At 49.8% G+C, this 13061-nt stretch overlaps 1 protein-coding gene across 4 annotated transcripts in view; it reads left to right on the top strand.

The window, feature by feature from the left end:
* LOC119461402 (translation initiation factor IF-2) overlaps nt 1-13061 on the top strand; it is a 61680-nt gene that overhangs the window by 11451 nt on the left and 37168 nt on the right. For all 4 annotated transcript variants that reach the window (XM_049672621.1, XM_037722695.2, XM_049672620.1 and 1 more), the window contains one exon: nt 6019-6092. In XM_049672621.1, coding sequence (XP_049528578.1) covers nt 6019-6092 — 74 coding nt within the window. The remainder of the gene's footprint in view (nt 1-6018; nt 6093-13061) is intronic.

The following is a 13061-nucleotide window of genomic DNA, read 5'->3' on the forward strand; positions in this document are numbered from 1 at the left end:
TGCCAACAATGCTTAGCAACGCCGAAGAGACGCTCACAACCGACGACAAGCCAGCAGCTTATCGGAGCATTGAGCGACCGCGACGCTGCCAGCGTTCCCATCACAGAACAAACGAATGACTCGCCACCGGGGGAGGACATGGACGAGGATACCACACCTTTAGCCATCGACACGGACACCATAGAAGACGAAGCCTACAACGGAGCCTGTTGGAAGGTGGTCCGCAACAAGCGACGCGCCCGCAACGCTGCAGCCTACGAAACGGCGTCGCTCCGTCAGAACGCTTCTGAACACCCTTCCGCCGAGCCCAAGCAGAGCGGGCCAAAGCGCCTGCCTCCTCTTCCCCTCCGAGATGAAAAAGTTATCCTCCGGCCTCTCGGAGGCCTGAGATTGGATAAATGGCCCAGACCAACGTTGGCCACTGCGCTTTGGACAGCGGCCGGAGTGAGCCCAAATGACCGGAGAGACCTCATACTAAGGACCCGGCCAGAACAAAACCTGGCAATAGTAAGCACCCCATCATCGCACGTCGCAGACGCCCTGCTGAATATCCAGGAACTGTCGATCAGCCAACGCACCTACCCGGTGTCTGCATATCTAGCCGCCCCTGATGATTCGTGCAAGGGTATCGTTCCGGGACTGGAACCAGGCACCTCCTCACATATGCTGGTAGAAGAGATGCAAGCATCTGGAATCCAGATACTACAGGCTCGAATGATGGGTCAGACGAATATTGCACTGGTCACGTTCGAGGGCCTACGTGTGCCACGCTTCGTCCGATTTCTTGGGGCAGAGCTCCGCTGCTACCCACACCGTCCCCGCCAGCCAGTCTGCAAAACGTGCCTCAAATTGGGACACCGAGCCGACCACTGCCCCACACCAGACGTCACTATTTGCGAACAGTGCGGCATCGAGAATCCCATCCCATCACACCCATGCTCTCCCCGGTGCAAATCATGTGGAGGGGACCATCCTACAACTGAACCGAAGTGCCCGCAACGCCAGCGACAACCCTTCAACAGAGCCTGGGTGAAAAAAGCCATCGAAGATGAACAGCGACAACTGAAGGCCTCCACCAATGCGGATCCTCCATCAGCGACAACCCCTGCTTCTGGAACATCATTCAAGAAAGCTGGCCGGTCTCGTTCGAAGACGCCGTCCAGATCCCGCCCCAAGGCTCGGGTAAACTCCAAATCCCGTTCCCGATCACGCTCCCAGTCGTCCTCCGCCCGCAACCAGGTGAAGCGTCAGACTACCCCGGCGTCTCAGGCATCCCCGCAGCCCTACAAGAAGGCACTACTAAACAAGCTGGCAACTTCAGCAGCTACCCCGGACCGTCAGCAGGCCCAGGCCCCGGAGAACACCAATGCCAAGGCGGCACCTCGGGAGGTAAGTTGCCCGCGGGATCCCCCACAGCTCGCTCCCCCCCAACCTTCACCCCACAACATGTCCCCCTCTACTCCCCTACCGAACACCCACAGTAATCCTTTCCCCGAAATCGCGCGGCTACGCCGTGACATGGAAGCGCGCCACGCTCACATGCATGCGCAGCTGGAAGCTGCAATAGAGCGCACAAACGCCAGAATACAGGCAGCTATAGAGAGCGCGCGGCAGGAGTCTCTAGCGCTCCGGCAGGAGATCATAAGCGTCATACACGCATCAGAAGAGCGGACACACGCCCTATTCGCAGAGTTAGTCTCCCGTTTGGATTCTATAAGCGCACCCCTGCCGGATTCCAAATCCGCGCGTCCCCAGCCACCCCTTACAGGTGCAAGAAGATCGCACCCATACTCACGCCCGGCGGCTTCCTCTCTCGAGGATGATGGCGACCCTTAGCAAGCAGCAGCTCGTGGTCTGGCAGTGGAACTGCAGAGGATACCGTCGGAAAAGGGCATCCCTGCAACAGTACGCTGCTATGTCCACACAGCCTCCTGATATTATCCTCCTACAGGAACCAAACTGCTCCCCTTCCCTATCCGGCTTCACCACTTTTACGGGTACCTCTCCACTCGTGGGAGCCCTAGTATCAAAACACTTAACGTGCAACTCCCACACTATAAACATCGATATCCCACACCAAATTCTTGAAATCATTACACAGGGCAAGAACAGTTGCAGTCTCTTCATACTTAACGTGTACAGTTCTCCCCGCTCACGCACACACTCGTTTCATCGTCTTCTAATAGAATTCGGACGCCTTGGGCGCACCCTTCTCGTGTGCGGTGACTTCAACGCTCCGCATACAGTTTGGGGGTACCGCAAATCTGAAGCCAAAGGAACTCGACTCTGGGATGACATATGTAACTTGAGATACACCTTACATACAGACCCAGGGAACCCAACACGTTTGGGTAACAGCGTCACACGTGACACGTGCCCAGACCTTACTTTTTCCAAAAATACAGGACCAGTGATTGCGCATGGTCCTCTCGATGAACATCTAGGCAGTGACCATTATATCGTGGCCACTACCCTACCACTGCAGAGTGCACACTGTCCCGAGCGGAAAGTGCGCATCACGGATTGGACGCGGTTCAGGGAGCGCCGACAGAATCCTCCCGAAGGTCTAGGATACGAGCAATGGATCGAGTCCCTTTCTTCTGACCTAGATGCGTGTACGCGCACACTGGTTACCACAACTGCGACCCCGGACGTAGACCCGCACCTACTGCATCTGTGGGAGGCACGTAGGGGGCTCACGCGGCGTTGGAAACGCCAACGTCTCAATCGCAAGCTTCGCCGGCGTATTGCCCAAATTTCGCAGGAGGCACAAGAATATGCTGAGACACTCGTCCGAAACAACTGGCGAGGTTTTTGCGAGCGTCTTTCAGGCACCCTAGGCACCGCGAAAACATGGTCGATACTTCGCGCACTCATAGATCCCTCAAATACAAGGACGCAAACATTTCATCGCCTACTCAGCTTAATACATAAGTACCGAGACGATCCGGCTGCTCTTCTCAAAGAGCTAGAAAAACGATTCATCCCTACCGGCACACCTCCACAGTATCTGAATTACCCGCACGCAGAACAATCTAATGAGGAACTCGACGCGGACATTACAATCGATGAGGTTCGCGTGGTACTTCAAGATCTCCGTCGAAACACGGCCCCAGGCGCAGATCGTATCAGATTTTCCACCCTTCGTAACCTCAGTGATTCAGACCTCCATCATCTGACAAAGCTATTCAATGATCACTGGCGTCAGGGCACGCTCCCACAGGCATGGCGTCATGCTGACATTTCGCTAATACCCAAACCAGGAAAGCCCGTAGACATAGCAAATTTACGGCCAATATCCCTTACTTCATGCATCGGAAAGTTAATGGAGCACGTGCTTTTGCGGCGACTGCAACCTTTTCTCGAACGACAGTCATTCTTCTCCCACTCACAGTTCGGATTCCGGGCACATCTCTCCACGCAGGACGTGCTTCTACAGCTCAAGGAAGAGGTTATCGGCCCCCCGTCCCGTGCCCAGACGAGGGCCATCCTCGCCCTTGATCTAAAAGGAGCATTTGATAACGTGGCACACGATTTGATTCTTCGAAATCTCGCAGAATCACATTGCGGCAGCCGCATGTATAACTACATTCGCTCTTTTCTGCGGGACCGAACAGCCACCATTGGAATAGGACCACATCGGACAGATACGATTCGCCTCACAGGTCGCGGCACCCCTCAGGGATCAGTTCTGTCCCCCACTCTATTTAACATCGCCCTCGCAAGACTACCTCAGCAGCTCGACCAGATCCCCCATGTCGCACATGCGATTTACGCAGACGACATCACGATTTGGACGACGCGAGGGTCAGACGGGACCATTCAGGATCGACTGCAGCAGGCCGTCGACATCGTCACCGCTTACGCACGACAGGGCAGCTTGTCCTGTGCCCCACAAAAGTCCGAGCTTGTTCTCATCCGCGCACGTAGCATTACCCCTCCACCCGAAATCACGGTGCACGTGGATGGCGTTCCTGTCCCCCAGGTAGACCGTGCTCGCATTCTTGGACTACACGTTCAGGCGAATGGGAAGGCGAACTACACTATATCTCTCTTGTCCCGGCAGACCGAACAGACTTTGGCCATGATTCGGCGGGTCTCCAACAGGCGCTCAGGTCTACGGGAACGGGACCTACTGCGCCTGGTGGAGGCCTGTGTGATCAGTCGCATTACTTACCACCTTCCCTTCCACAGACTTACGCAGTCGGAGCAGATACGGGTCGACACAATGCTGCGAAAGGCGACCAAGCTCGCCCACGGCCTCCCACACTACACCGCCACGAAACGTCTGCTAGCCCTAGGGACGCATAACACTCTCAGTGAGTTATTGGAAGCTCAGTGGGCCAGTCAAAGACAACGTCTTTTGCTCACACCCACTGGGCGGCACTTGCTCTCGAGATTGGGACATCCAGTTTTGCACAATTATGATGAAGACATCACCATCAATATTCCGACTTGGGTCCGTACAGCCTTAAAGGTGCACCCACTACCACGAAACATGCATCCTGAGCATGACGCGGGACGCCGGCGCGCCCGTGTACGGTACCTGGTGCGCATGCTCGGTGACATCCCTGAGACAAATACCCTATACACGGATGCTGCTCGGTGCCACAACGGGTATTCCGTGGTAGTGCTGGATGGCGCTGAAACGTTTATTACGGCCGCCTCCTTACGGAATTCTACACCTGGACACGGAGAAGTCCTTGGAGTAGCGCTTGCTGTGCGACACGCTCTCCAGATTCCTGGGGAGGTGTATATCCTAACCGATTCCCAGCAGGCATGCCGCGCGTTTTCGACGGGACGCGGCTTCTCCAAGGCAGCTCTCCACATCCTACACCAGTCCCCAAACACAGACACATCTGCCCCACAGCGCATCCACTTGCTCTGGACTCCTGGCCATGCCTCACTGCCGGGTAATGACCGCGCACACGCGGTCGCTCGAGAAATTACCCTCCGAGCTGCCCGGCATGACGAGGATCGGAGTCCAGATCAGGCGGGCTCCCCACTCACATACAGAGACGTATTAAAATACTATACACGAGCTAGACACACCATGGGTCCGCCGCCGCTGTCATTCTCGCGAGAGGAAGAGGTGGCGCTCCGCCAACTCCAAACAAACACGTTTCCCAATCTCCTCTCCCTACATAAATTTTACCCTGACCGCTACGCAGACTCTTGCCCGGGCTGTAGAAGCTCCCCCACGGCGTTCCATGTCACCGTGGAGTGCACCGCAAAATTATTCCCTCCCCTGCCAGTCATCTTGCACCCCTTCCGCATCAAAGAGCTGTGGGAGGATGCCCTCCGCGACGGGCCTCCCGAGGTCCGCCGGGCCCTAGTTCAACGGGCCCGTGCTGTCGCTGAGATCGTTCTAGGGACCCCGGACTAGGGGTCCCTCCCACACTCTTACTACCTTTTATTTTTGCAATAAAATGTTTACTCTCTCCGATGCGCGAGAGGCCGTGGGGGAGGGAAGGAAGGGGGAGGGAAGGGAGGCGACGTTTAGCTGCGGCACCAAGTGCCTATTTATATCAGAGGCTCCGGCAACAGTCACCAACGCCGCACGCATTTTGAGCGAACGCGGGCAAAACGCCGACGGCGTCGACAACAGTTCTGCGCGTTGCCGGTGCTGCTGCATGTCCAAGTTTATACAGCTGATAAAGCTAATATCATTACTCCGTATAGCTCTCTACAAATTTGCTATCGCAATTGATGCTTCACCTTTCAGGTGAAACGGCGACAACTATTGTGATGCGCCTTCCTAGTGCTTTACTACTGTTTACATTAATGCGATGCGCTAGAAATGTGACGCGATGCGCCACTGTCACATTCATGTAAACTTGGCTAAAGCGAATAAGTGATGAATCATGGACAAGTAGGTGCATTTGTGCCGCGGTTCGTAAAACCTCGAGACACTGCAGATGTATTGCGTACATAGAGATCTGGAAAGTATTCCGTTGAACTTGCCTATGGCACAGAGGGTTTTCAAAACTGTGATCGTCTAGCCATATATTTTTGCAGCCCTGCTTGCGGAGCCACAGCGATTCCCGGGAGAAGGAGGATTTCCAGGGTACCGTGGCAGGCGCCGATGTGCCGTAAGTTTTCGATCGTTTGTTTACACGACAGCAAATGTGGTAGTCCACTCTCACGAGTGTATGTATATGTGCCGAATAGGGAAATTAACACTAAACAATAGAAGAGTTGACTTACACCTTGCGACGAATTTCGTTACAGGCCTTTTAATATCAATTTTACACCGCTGTGCTGTAGAAATGTGTTACTGACACTAATAACTTGAGGCGCTGTCATTTGGCCATTCGAAATTTTACGCTAAAATTTAGCAATGCAGTTTTGTGCAACCGATAAGTTTTCTTTGGAAAACGCAAGTTATGTCACGACTTCAGCCAGTATGAACGGTTAGCAGATGCAGGCAAGGTGCTGACAGGTGTCCCGAGATTGCGAAAGGCTGCCATGGAACGATAATTTTTCTTGACACAAAATGAGGCGGAGGCGGGTCTAATAAGTAAGAGACTCATCTTGGCCGTATGGGTGATAAGCTTCGCAGATTACTTCAGTCTCATGCTGCTCATTTTGGAAGGAAGAAAATCCATTCTTTCTGTTTTGTTTTTGACACCATCCTTGCGAAAAAAAAATTTTTTTTTGTGAAGAATGGTAGGCGTTACGCCTCTAACCGCGATACGCTGCTTCGCGCATATGGCATTGAGAACTTCTGATTTTGAAAACTGTCGGCGATAGCTGTTTGTGTAGCTAATTGACTGTATGCGCCAGCCAATTAGCTTCCCTTATTTCCGAGTCATCAAGCGGTTTTATGTGTTTAAAACGTCCGTTTTCTTTGTGCAGATCCATCTTTCTGTCACTGGTTTTATGAATAAACCTGAATGACTTAGCAAATGTGATGGCTGATCCTAATATCAGTTCTCAGCCATAGAAAAAAAATATCTTGAAACAACGAGATTTCGTTTTTCAATTATAATAGCATATACATTAGAAAAGCAATGTCATTAAGCTATGAGCTGGTTCTAGCTGGCTCGGCTGTCTTTCAGAAGTGAAGGGCAGGTGCACTGTTGTTTTGAGGGTGGCGCTTCTATCGACTTTTTAAGCTGTCGGATGGCGCATTGAACTTCGTGGCGAAACGTCTGATAGCTCCCTCGCCATAAAATTCTCTCCTCAAAACTTTCGATACAGACTTATGTTTAAGCATTCTTATAATGTCTATGACAAAATATGGAAGAAGGTACCGTTCAAATTTTACTGACGCGCAAAGAGTATGCGCGGTCCCTGAGTACCCCATCTGATGGCCCTGTTATTGCCACTGCAATGCAAGAGGTATTTGGAACGGTTTTGCAAAGACTCACAACTTTACTATTTTATACTATTTGATACTTTATGATTGCTTTTCATGAGTATTTTTGTGTTTGATGGATTGTGCTTAAGCGACCAGTTTTGTTTTCAATATAGAAGACGCTTTCACACCATTTGTGAATTATTTCATGTAAGGAAATAACAACGAGACGGTCTGTTTAGTCCTCCATTTTAATAAACTTCTGCTTCTTCCATGCCGCACCCCAAGTCTCGGTCGTCTTCTTCATTATCTTCAGGTAGGTTCCGCTTCAGGCACTTCACACCCTTCGCCGCTTTGATTGTCCCCCCTACTGTGGTAATGTGCAAACCACGTTGCCAATGGCGCTGGATTCAATCTTCTCCCCTGGTAATTCTTAATAAATGACCTTCAAGACGCCTAGTTGTGTCACGGTTTTGGTCACCATGTAGGGGCGGATGAATGGCGACTTGGAGCCGTCCAATCTTTTTCGTTCAAGGACTAGGTGCCCTGGTTCGGTGTGTGGAATTTTAGAGCGATGTTTAGTGTCGTAACATTTCTTCGTTAATAGCTTGTACTGCTGCTGTGATCTTTTGTGTTGGCCCGTTCTTGTAGAATAGCCTTGCCTACTATTCCCAGGAGATGATCCGCCGGTAGCCATTGGCTGGTTTCACAGTGAAGGCCGCAAAATGAGGTGTACAACCAAGGCCAGCCGTATAGGAATGGCTGTGATGCTGAACAGCAGCTTCCAGAGCGCATTTCCAGCCGCCAGGAAAATTTGGATATAGTGTCCTGTACGTCTTCAAATCACGAATCAGTCACTCGGCCTGAGCCTTACCCTCAGGATGGTATGCTGTACTCAACCGCAGGGTGATCCCCTTTTACTCTGCCCAAGCTCTTAGCCTTTCGCATCTGAATGCTGGACCGTTGTCGGTGACAATGACTTGAGTATTCTTAAAAATTTCCCGTCGCATAAGAGAAATGACAGCGTTCGACTCTTCGTTCTCTGGTTTCGCGGCAGCCATTCGTGTGCATTGGTCAATAGCAATCAGAAAAGCTTGTGTATTACGCACTCCTTCCCCTTCTTTTTAAAGCTTTTTAAGCTCGGCAAAGTACAGGTCCACAACTTCAAATAGCACACTGAAGTACACAGTTATGATTATTTATTTTCCTTTGGGCCTATATTTTGTTTTTCTAATTTGGCAATCACGACAAGTGTTTACATATTCATGTACATAATTTTTCATATTTTTCCACGTGAAACTTCGCTGCACCTTCATATATGTCCTCCAAAAGCCATCGTGTCCTCCTGTCGTGAGAAAACTTGAAAATCTTCTGGCGACTTGTTTCTGGTACCTCAAACTTTGCATCCTTCAACACAATATATTCTGTGCCTTCCCAAATATTTGCGACATGCTGATTTTTAGTTATTTCGGGCTCCGGAATATCTAGTCTTAATAAAGCGTCCGCGTCAGGAAGCTTTTTTCCAGGACGGTGAATGACGTCGAAGGCGAACGGCTGGATTTCGCTGACCCAACGAGCAATCGTTCCCTTCGGTTGAGTAATGTTCAGCAAATAAGTCAGAGCTGGGTTGTCCGTCAACAAGTTACTTCGATATAAGTGCGAAAGTACCGCAATACCATTACGACAGTCAATGCCTCTTTTTCCGTGAACTATAGTTCCTTTCCGATTTCCTGAAGGTGTATCAGTAATATCCGATTACATTCAGCTGGCGCCCCGTTGGTTTACTGACAATTAGTTGATAGAGGACTGCGCCGGTTGAATACAGGGATGCATCAGTATACAACTCAAAAAGTTTCTTGAAGTCAGGGAGTAGTAAGACGGGATCTGATGAGATTGTTTCCATTAGTTCTTGATGTCTTGGTAGTCCTTGCTCCAAACGAACGGGGGTCTTTTTGTGTTAATGCTGTCAAACGCCGTGTTTTCATGGCCAAGTCCTTGATGAAGACCCTGAAGTGTCCAGCTAGATAAAGGAAAACCCTCAAAGAGTGCAAGTCACGAGGTTTCGTCAAAGTTTTATTCCTCGGCACGGGCTTTACCTTCGCACTCTTTGTATGACCGTCAAATGTCCTTCCTTGGAAAACCACCGACTCTTTTTAAAATTCATCTTCAACTTTGCTTTTGCCAAAGCATTCAAAACCAGTGATAAATGCAGCTCATGTTCATCTTTTGCTCGAGAGTAGGCAATGATGGCGTCGACGTACACATTGCAGCATTTACCTGTGACGGGTTCCAACACAGTGTTCATTTTTTGGAACCATTCCCTTGAATTTTTCCAGCCCCCCAAACGGGGGAATCATATTCACATATATATAAAATGGGGTCACAAAGGCTGTGTATTGTTTGTACTCTTCCTGGAGTGGTATCTGCCAATACCCTGTCCAAAGGTAAATTCCTGAAAACCAGTGGCATCCCCCGTTTCGTCATGAATGCGTGGCATAGGAAATGGAAACTGGTCTCTATGCTTATTAATCACACGATAATCAGTACAGAGCTTGAATGTTTCATCTTCCTTTGGCACTATTATAATGAGCGAAGCAGATGTCGACATCGATGGTCTTATAACTCCCGCTGCAAGCATCTGATGCAGTTCCTTCTTCAACCACATCTTTTTCTCTTGCGATAGACTATAAGGCTTCTTACGTACACCAGTTGTGTCTCGTAAGTTAAATGGCGCTTTAAGGAACGACGTTGCAGGAGGGTAAGGCCCAATCCTCTGACGTTTTCACAACTGAGAGATTTCCGCCCGTTCCACTGTTCTCTTCATCTCGTGCGTGATCGATAGTCAGTTCATCCTGCCAAGAGATGTTGACCCGCAAGAGCTTCATATCTGGCCTTGACAATTTGAACATGAACTCGACGTCGTTCATTACTACTGATTCAATAGGGATAGTAACTGCTTTAAATTCAACTGGAATTGCTGCCCAGTTTTCAGGAGCTTGGCTTTTCCATCATAACTGCGCACTTCAATAATCTTGTCTTTGCGGATTTGACTTTTCTGTACCAAATTTGAGTTTATCAAACTGACGGGCACGCCTGCATCAACAAGAACGTCTACCTCCTTTCTATTTACTATCATTCTCACACGGATAATGTTGCCCTTCATCAGAAATACAGTTGCATATTTTTTTAGGCATTCCGAACCGCTGAGGTGCACCATGGTTAGGTTAATTTAGGGGATTCACACTTGGAAGTTTAGGCCTATGTAGTGCATTTGGTACAGCTGTACCATAGCTGTTTGACTGCCTGATGGCGATTCTTCCACGCTGACTACCGCGTGACGTGGTTTCCACAACAATGTCTTTTATACACTAAAGAATGTCTTCTGCAGTCTTGACCTGCCGAGCTTTCGCTGTGTTTGGCACACTCTACTCATACGAAGAAACAGAAGAGGCACTGCTGATGTTTCTGGTAAATTGGGATCGGCGAGTTGAAGTAGGCTCCTTTCTTCAAAATGGTAGTCACGGAGACTGCCACTAGTGTGCTTATATGCAATTGCCTTATTCCACTGCTGCATTACATTTCCAGAAAAACAGGACAGCAGACTCTTCTTCCATTCACTCCACTCGTCGCTAACGTGTTCCAAAATCTGAATGTCGTACTACTTCCTTGCAGTGCCATATAGAAAGAATCGTACCGTATTTATTCGAATATAGGTCGACCTTTATTTTTTCCGGAAATGTTACCCATAATTAGCTATCGGCCTATCTTAGTGAGCAAAGAATCTCGCCCTATATTCGTGATCAAAGCTAACAAAAGTAGTCTGGCAAAGAAGTACGACACGGCTGTGGACGACACGAATGACGCCGACAGGAAGGCGCAACAGCGTAGGCTTAGTCAGTCACACCAGGGACAGCGTCTAGCCCGAGCCCCGTTTGCGTAGCGCTGGCGATCCGGCTGCAGAGCTCTGCACGGCGCACTTCTTCCTTACAGTACCAAGTTAATGGAGTTGCACTGTGGAACAGGGCCGCTGCCGGAGCCGTGAGGGCCATGGCCGCAAACCAAAACGCCCTGGCATGTACGTCGATACCATACGTCGAAGCCGCAGTCGCGCAAAACACAAATACTGAAAAAAAAGAAACTTGCGGCAGTTAAAAATCCAACAAAAGCGATAGCGCAATTAATAAGTCACAGCAATGTTTCTGTGAAAGAAACACACTTGTTTAGTGGTTGTTTGGCTGTTTCCCCCTATTCGTCGCCATTTTGCGATAATTTCTACGTGACGGTTCAAATTTGCTGTTGCGCGGCTGTCAAGTGGTACTCTTTGCAGATAACTCCAACTGCGCCGCTCAGCGCTAGTTCGTCGTGAATGAAAAGCTGATTAGGAGTTGGAGGAAGCAGCGGGACTAACTTTTGCGTGCAACGGGCGGCGTCGTGCTTTTCGCCGCCCCGCAACCGGAAGGCACGGCGCTCTCGAGAAAGAACTGAGGCTTCATGTGGAAGACAACTTTCCTGACAGTTCTGACGAGGTTGTGGCTTGTGGCAGCAGCTAGCGTCTGACCGAGCCGCGCTTATTGTAAATAAAGGTGTGCCATGTTCCAACTTTTCAGTTTCTGAAAATACATGGATTGACCTATATTCGAATATTTTCTTTTATTTCTCGGAGAGTACAATATATAGGGGCCGACCTATATTCGGGCTCGACCTATTTTCGAGTAAATACGGTAAGTGAAATATCTTATCTTCGTCAGTGGCCCACTGGTTCTGCAAACAAGCGTACTCGTAGAAGTCCCGCCACGAAGCTAGAACCGCTGATGTCCGATCGAACTTGTCTGGTTTTGCGGTGGTGAATCGCTGATAGTGCTTACGGTACATCGCTTGTACCATAGGAGACATAAACTGTGATTGGTCTTCTAACAGTTCGCGTTGAGTCTGGATGAGCTGCAGAATTACTGCGGTGAAGTCTGGTTGACGATCTGTGCCCATCTTAGGTGAGCTGGTTGGAAAAACTTAACGTACTCTTCCATATTGACACAAATTTTCACGGTACATTGCTGAACGAGTCCGGCTAGAGTTGTAACCGACTTGGTCGCGACCCAGGTAAGGAAGTCCGTTGAGCTGGCTCCAGGTTCCAAGGGTACTGGCTCTTCACCGTCGATCTGGTAACTCTGGACATACCCGCGTCCGTAATGGTGTCGCCGAGTCAAATCTGGACCCACATCAGCTTCAAGTTGTAACGGCTGCGCCAAAAATGTAAGGAAATAAGAATGAGACTTGTCTCATGAGTCCGCCATTTGAATGAACGTCTGCTTCTGCTGTGCCGCACCCCCAGTTTCGTGTCGCTTTCCTTATCTTCAGGGAGGTTCCGCTTCAGGCACTTCACTTTTTTTTTCTGCATATTCCAGCGTTTATTGCGATAGCAATTATATCGACACTCCAGGTGCATGTCCGCCATCGGCGTCGCCATGATGTTCCGTATAAAGTCCAAGCGCGATAACCCCATGGCCGCGTGCCGTAGGCTGTACACTGTAAACGAAAATACCCCCACATGGGAATTCTAACAAGGTCATGTGCCCTATATACTCCCATCCTTGAATATTTATTCCGATGTGTGGGAGGAATACAACGGTATTCCCTCGTTTCACTCCGATCACAACCTGTGGGAGGATAAGGGCGGACATGACGTGATTTTATTCCGCCTTCAAAATTTTGTTCTCCCCGGGAACTCCGCACAGGGAGCTTTAAAAAACTCCCCCGCCGGAAC

This window comes from Dermacentor silvarum, chromosome 8, assembly GCF_013339745.2.
Source record: "Dermacentor silvarum isolate Dsil-2018 chromosome 8, BIME_Dsil_1.4, whole genome shotgun sequence".
Lineage (NCBI taxonomy): Eukaryota > Metazoa > Arthropoda > Arachnida > Ixodida > Ixodidae > Dermacentor > Dermacentor silvarum.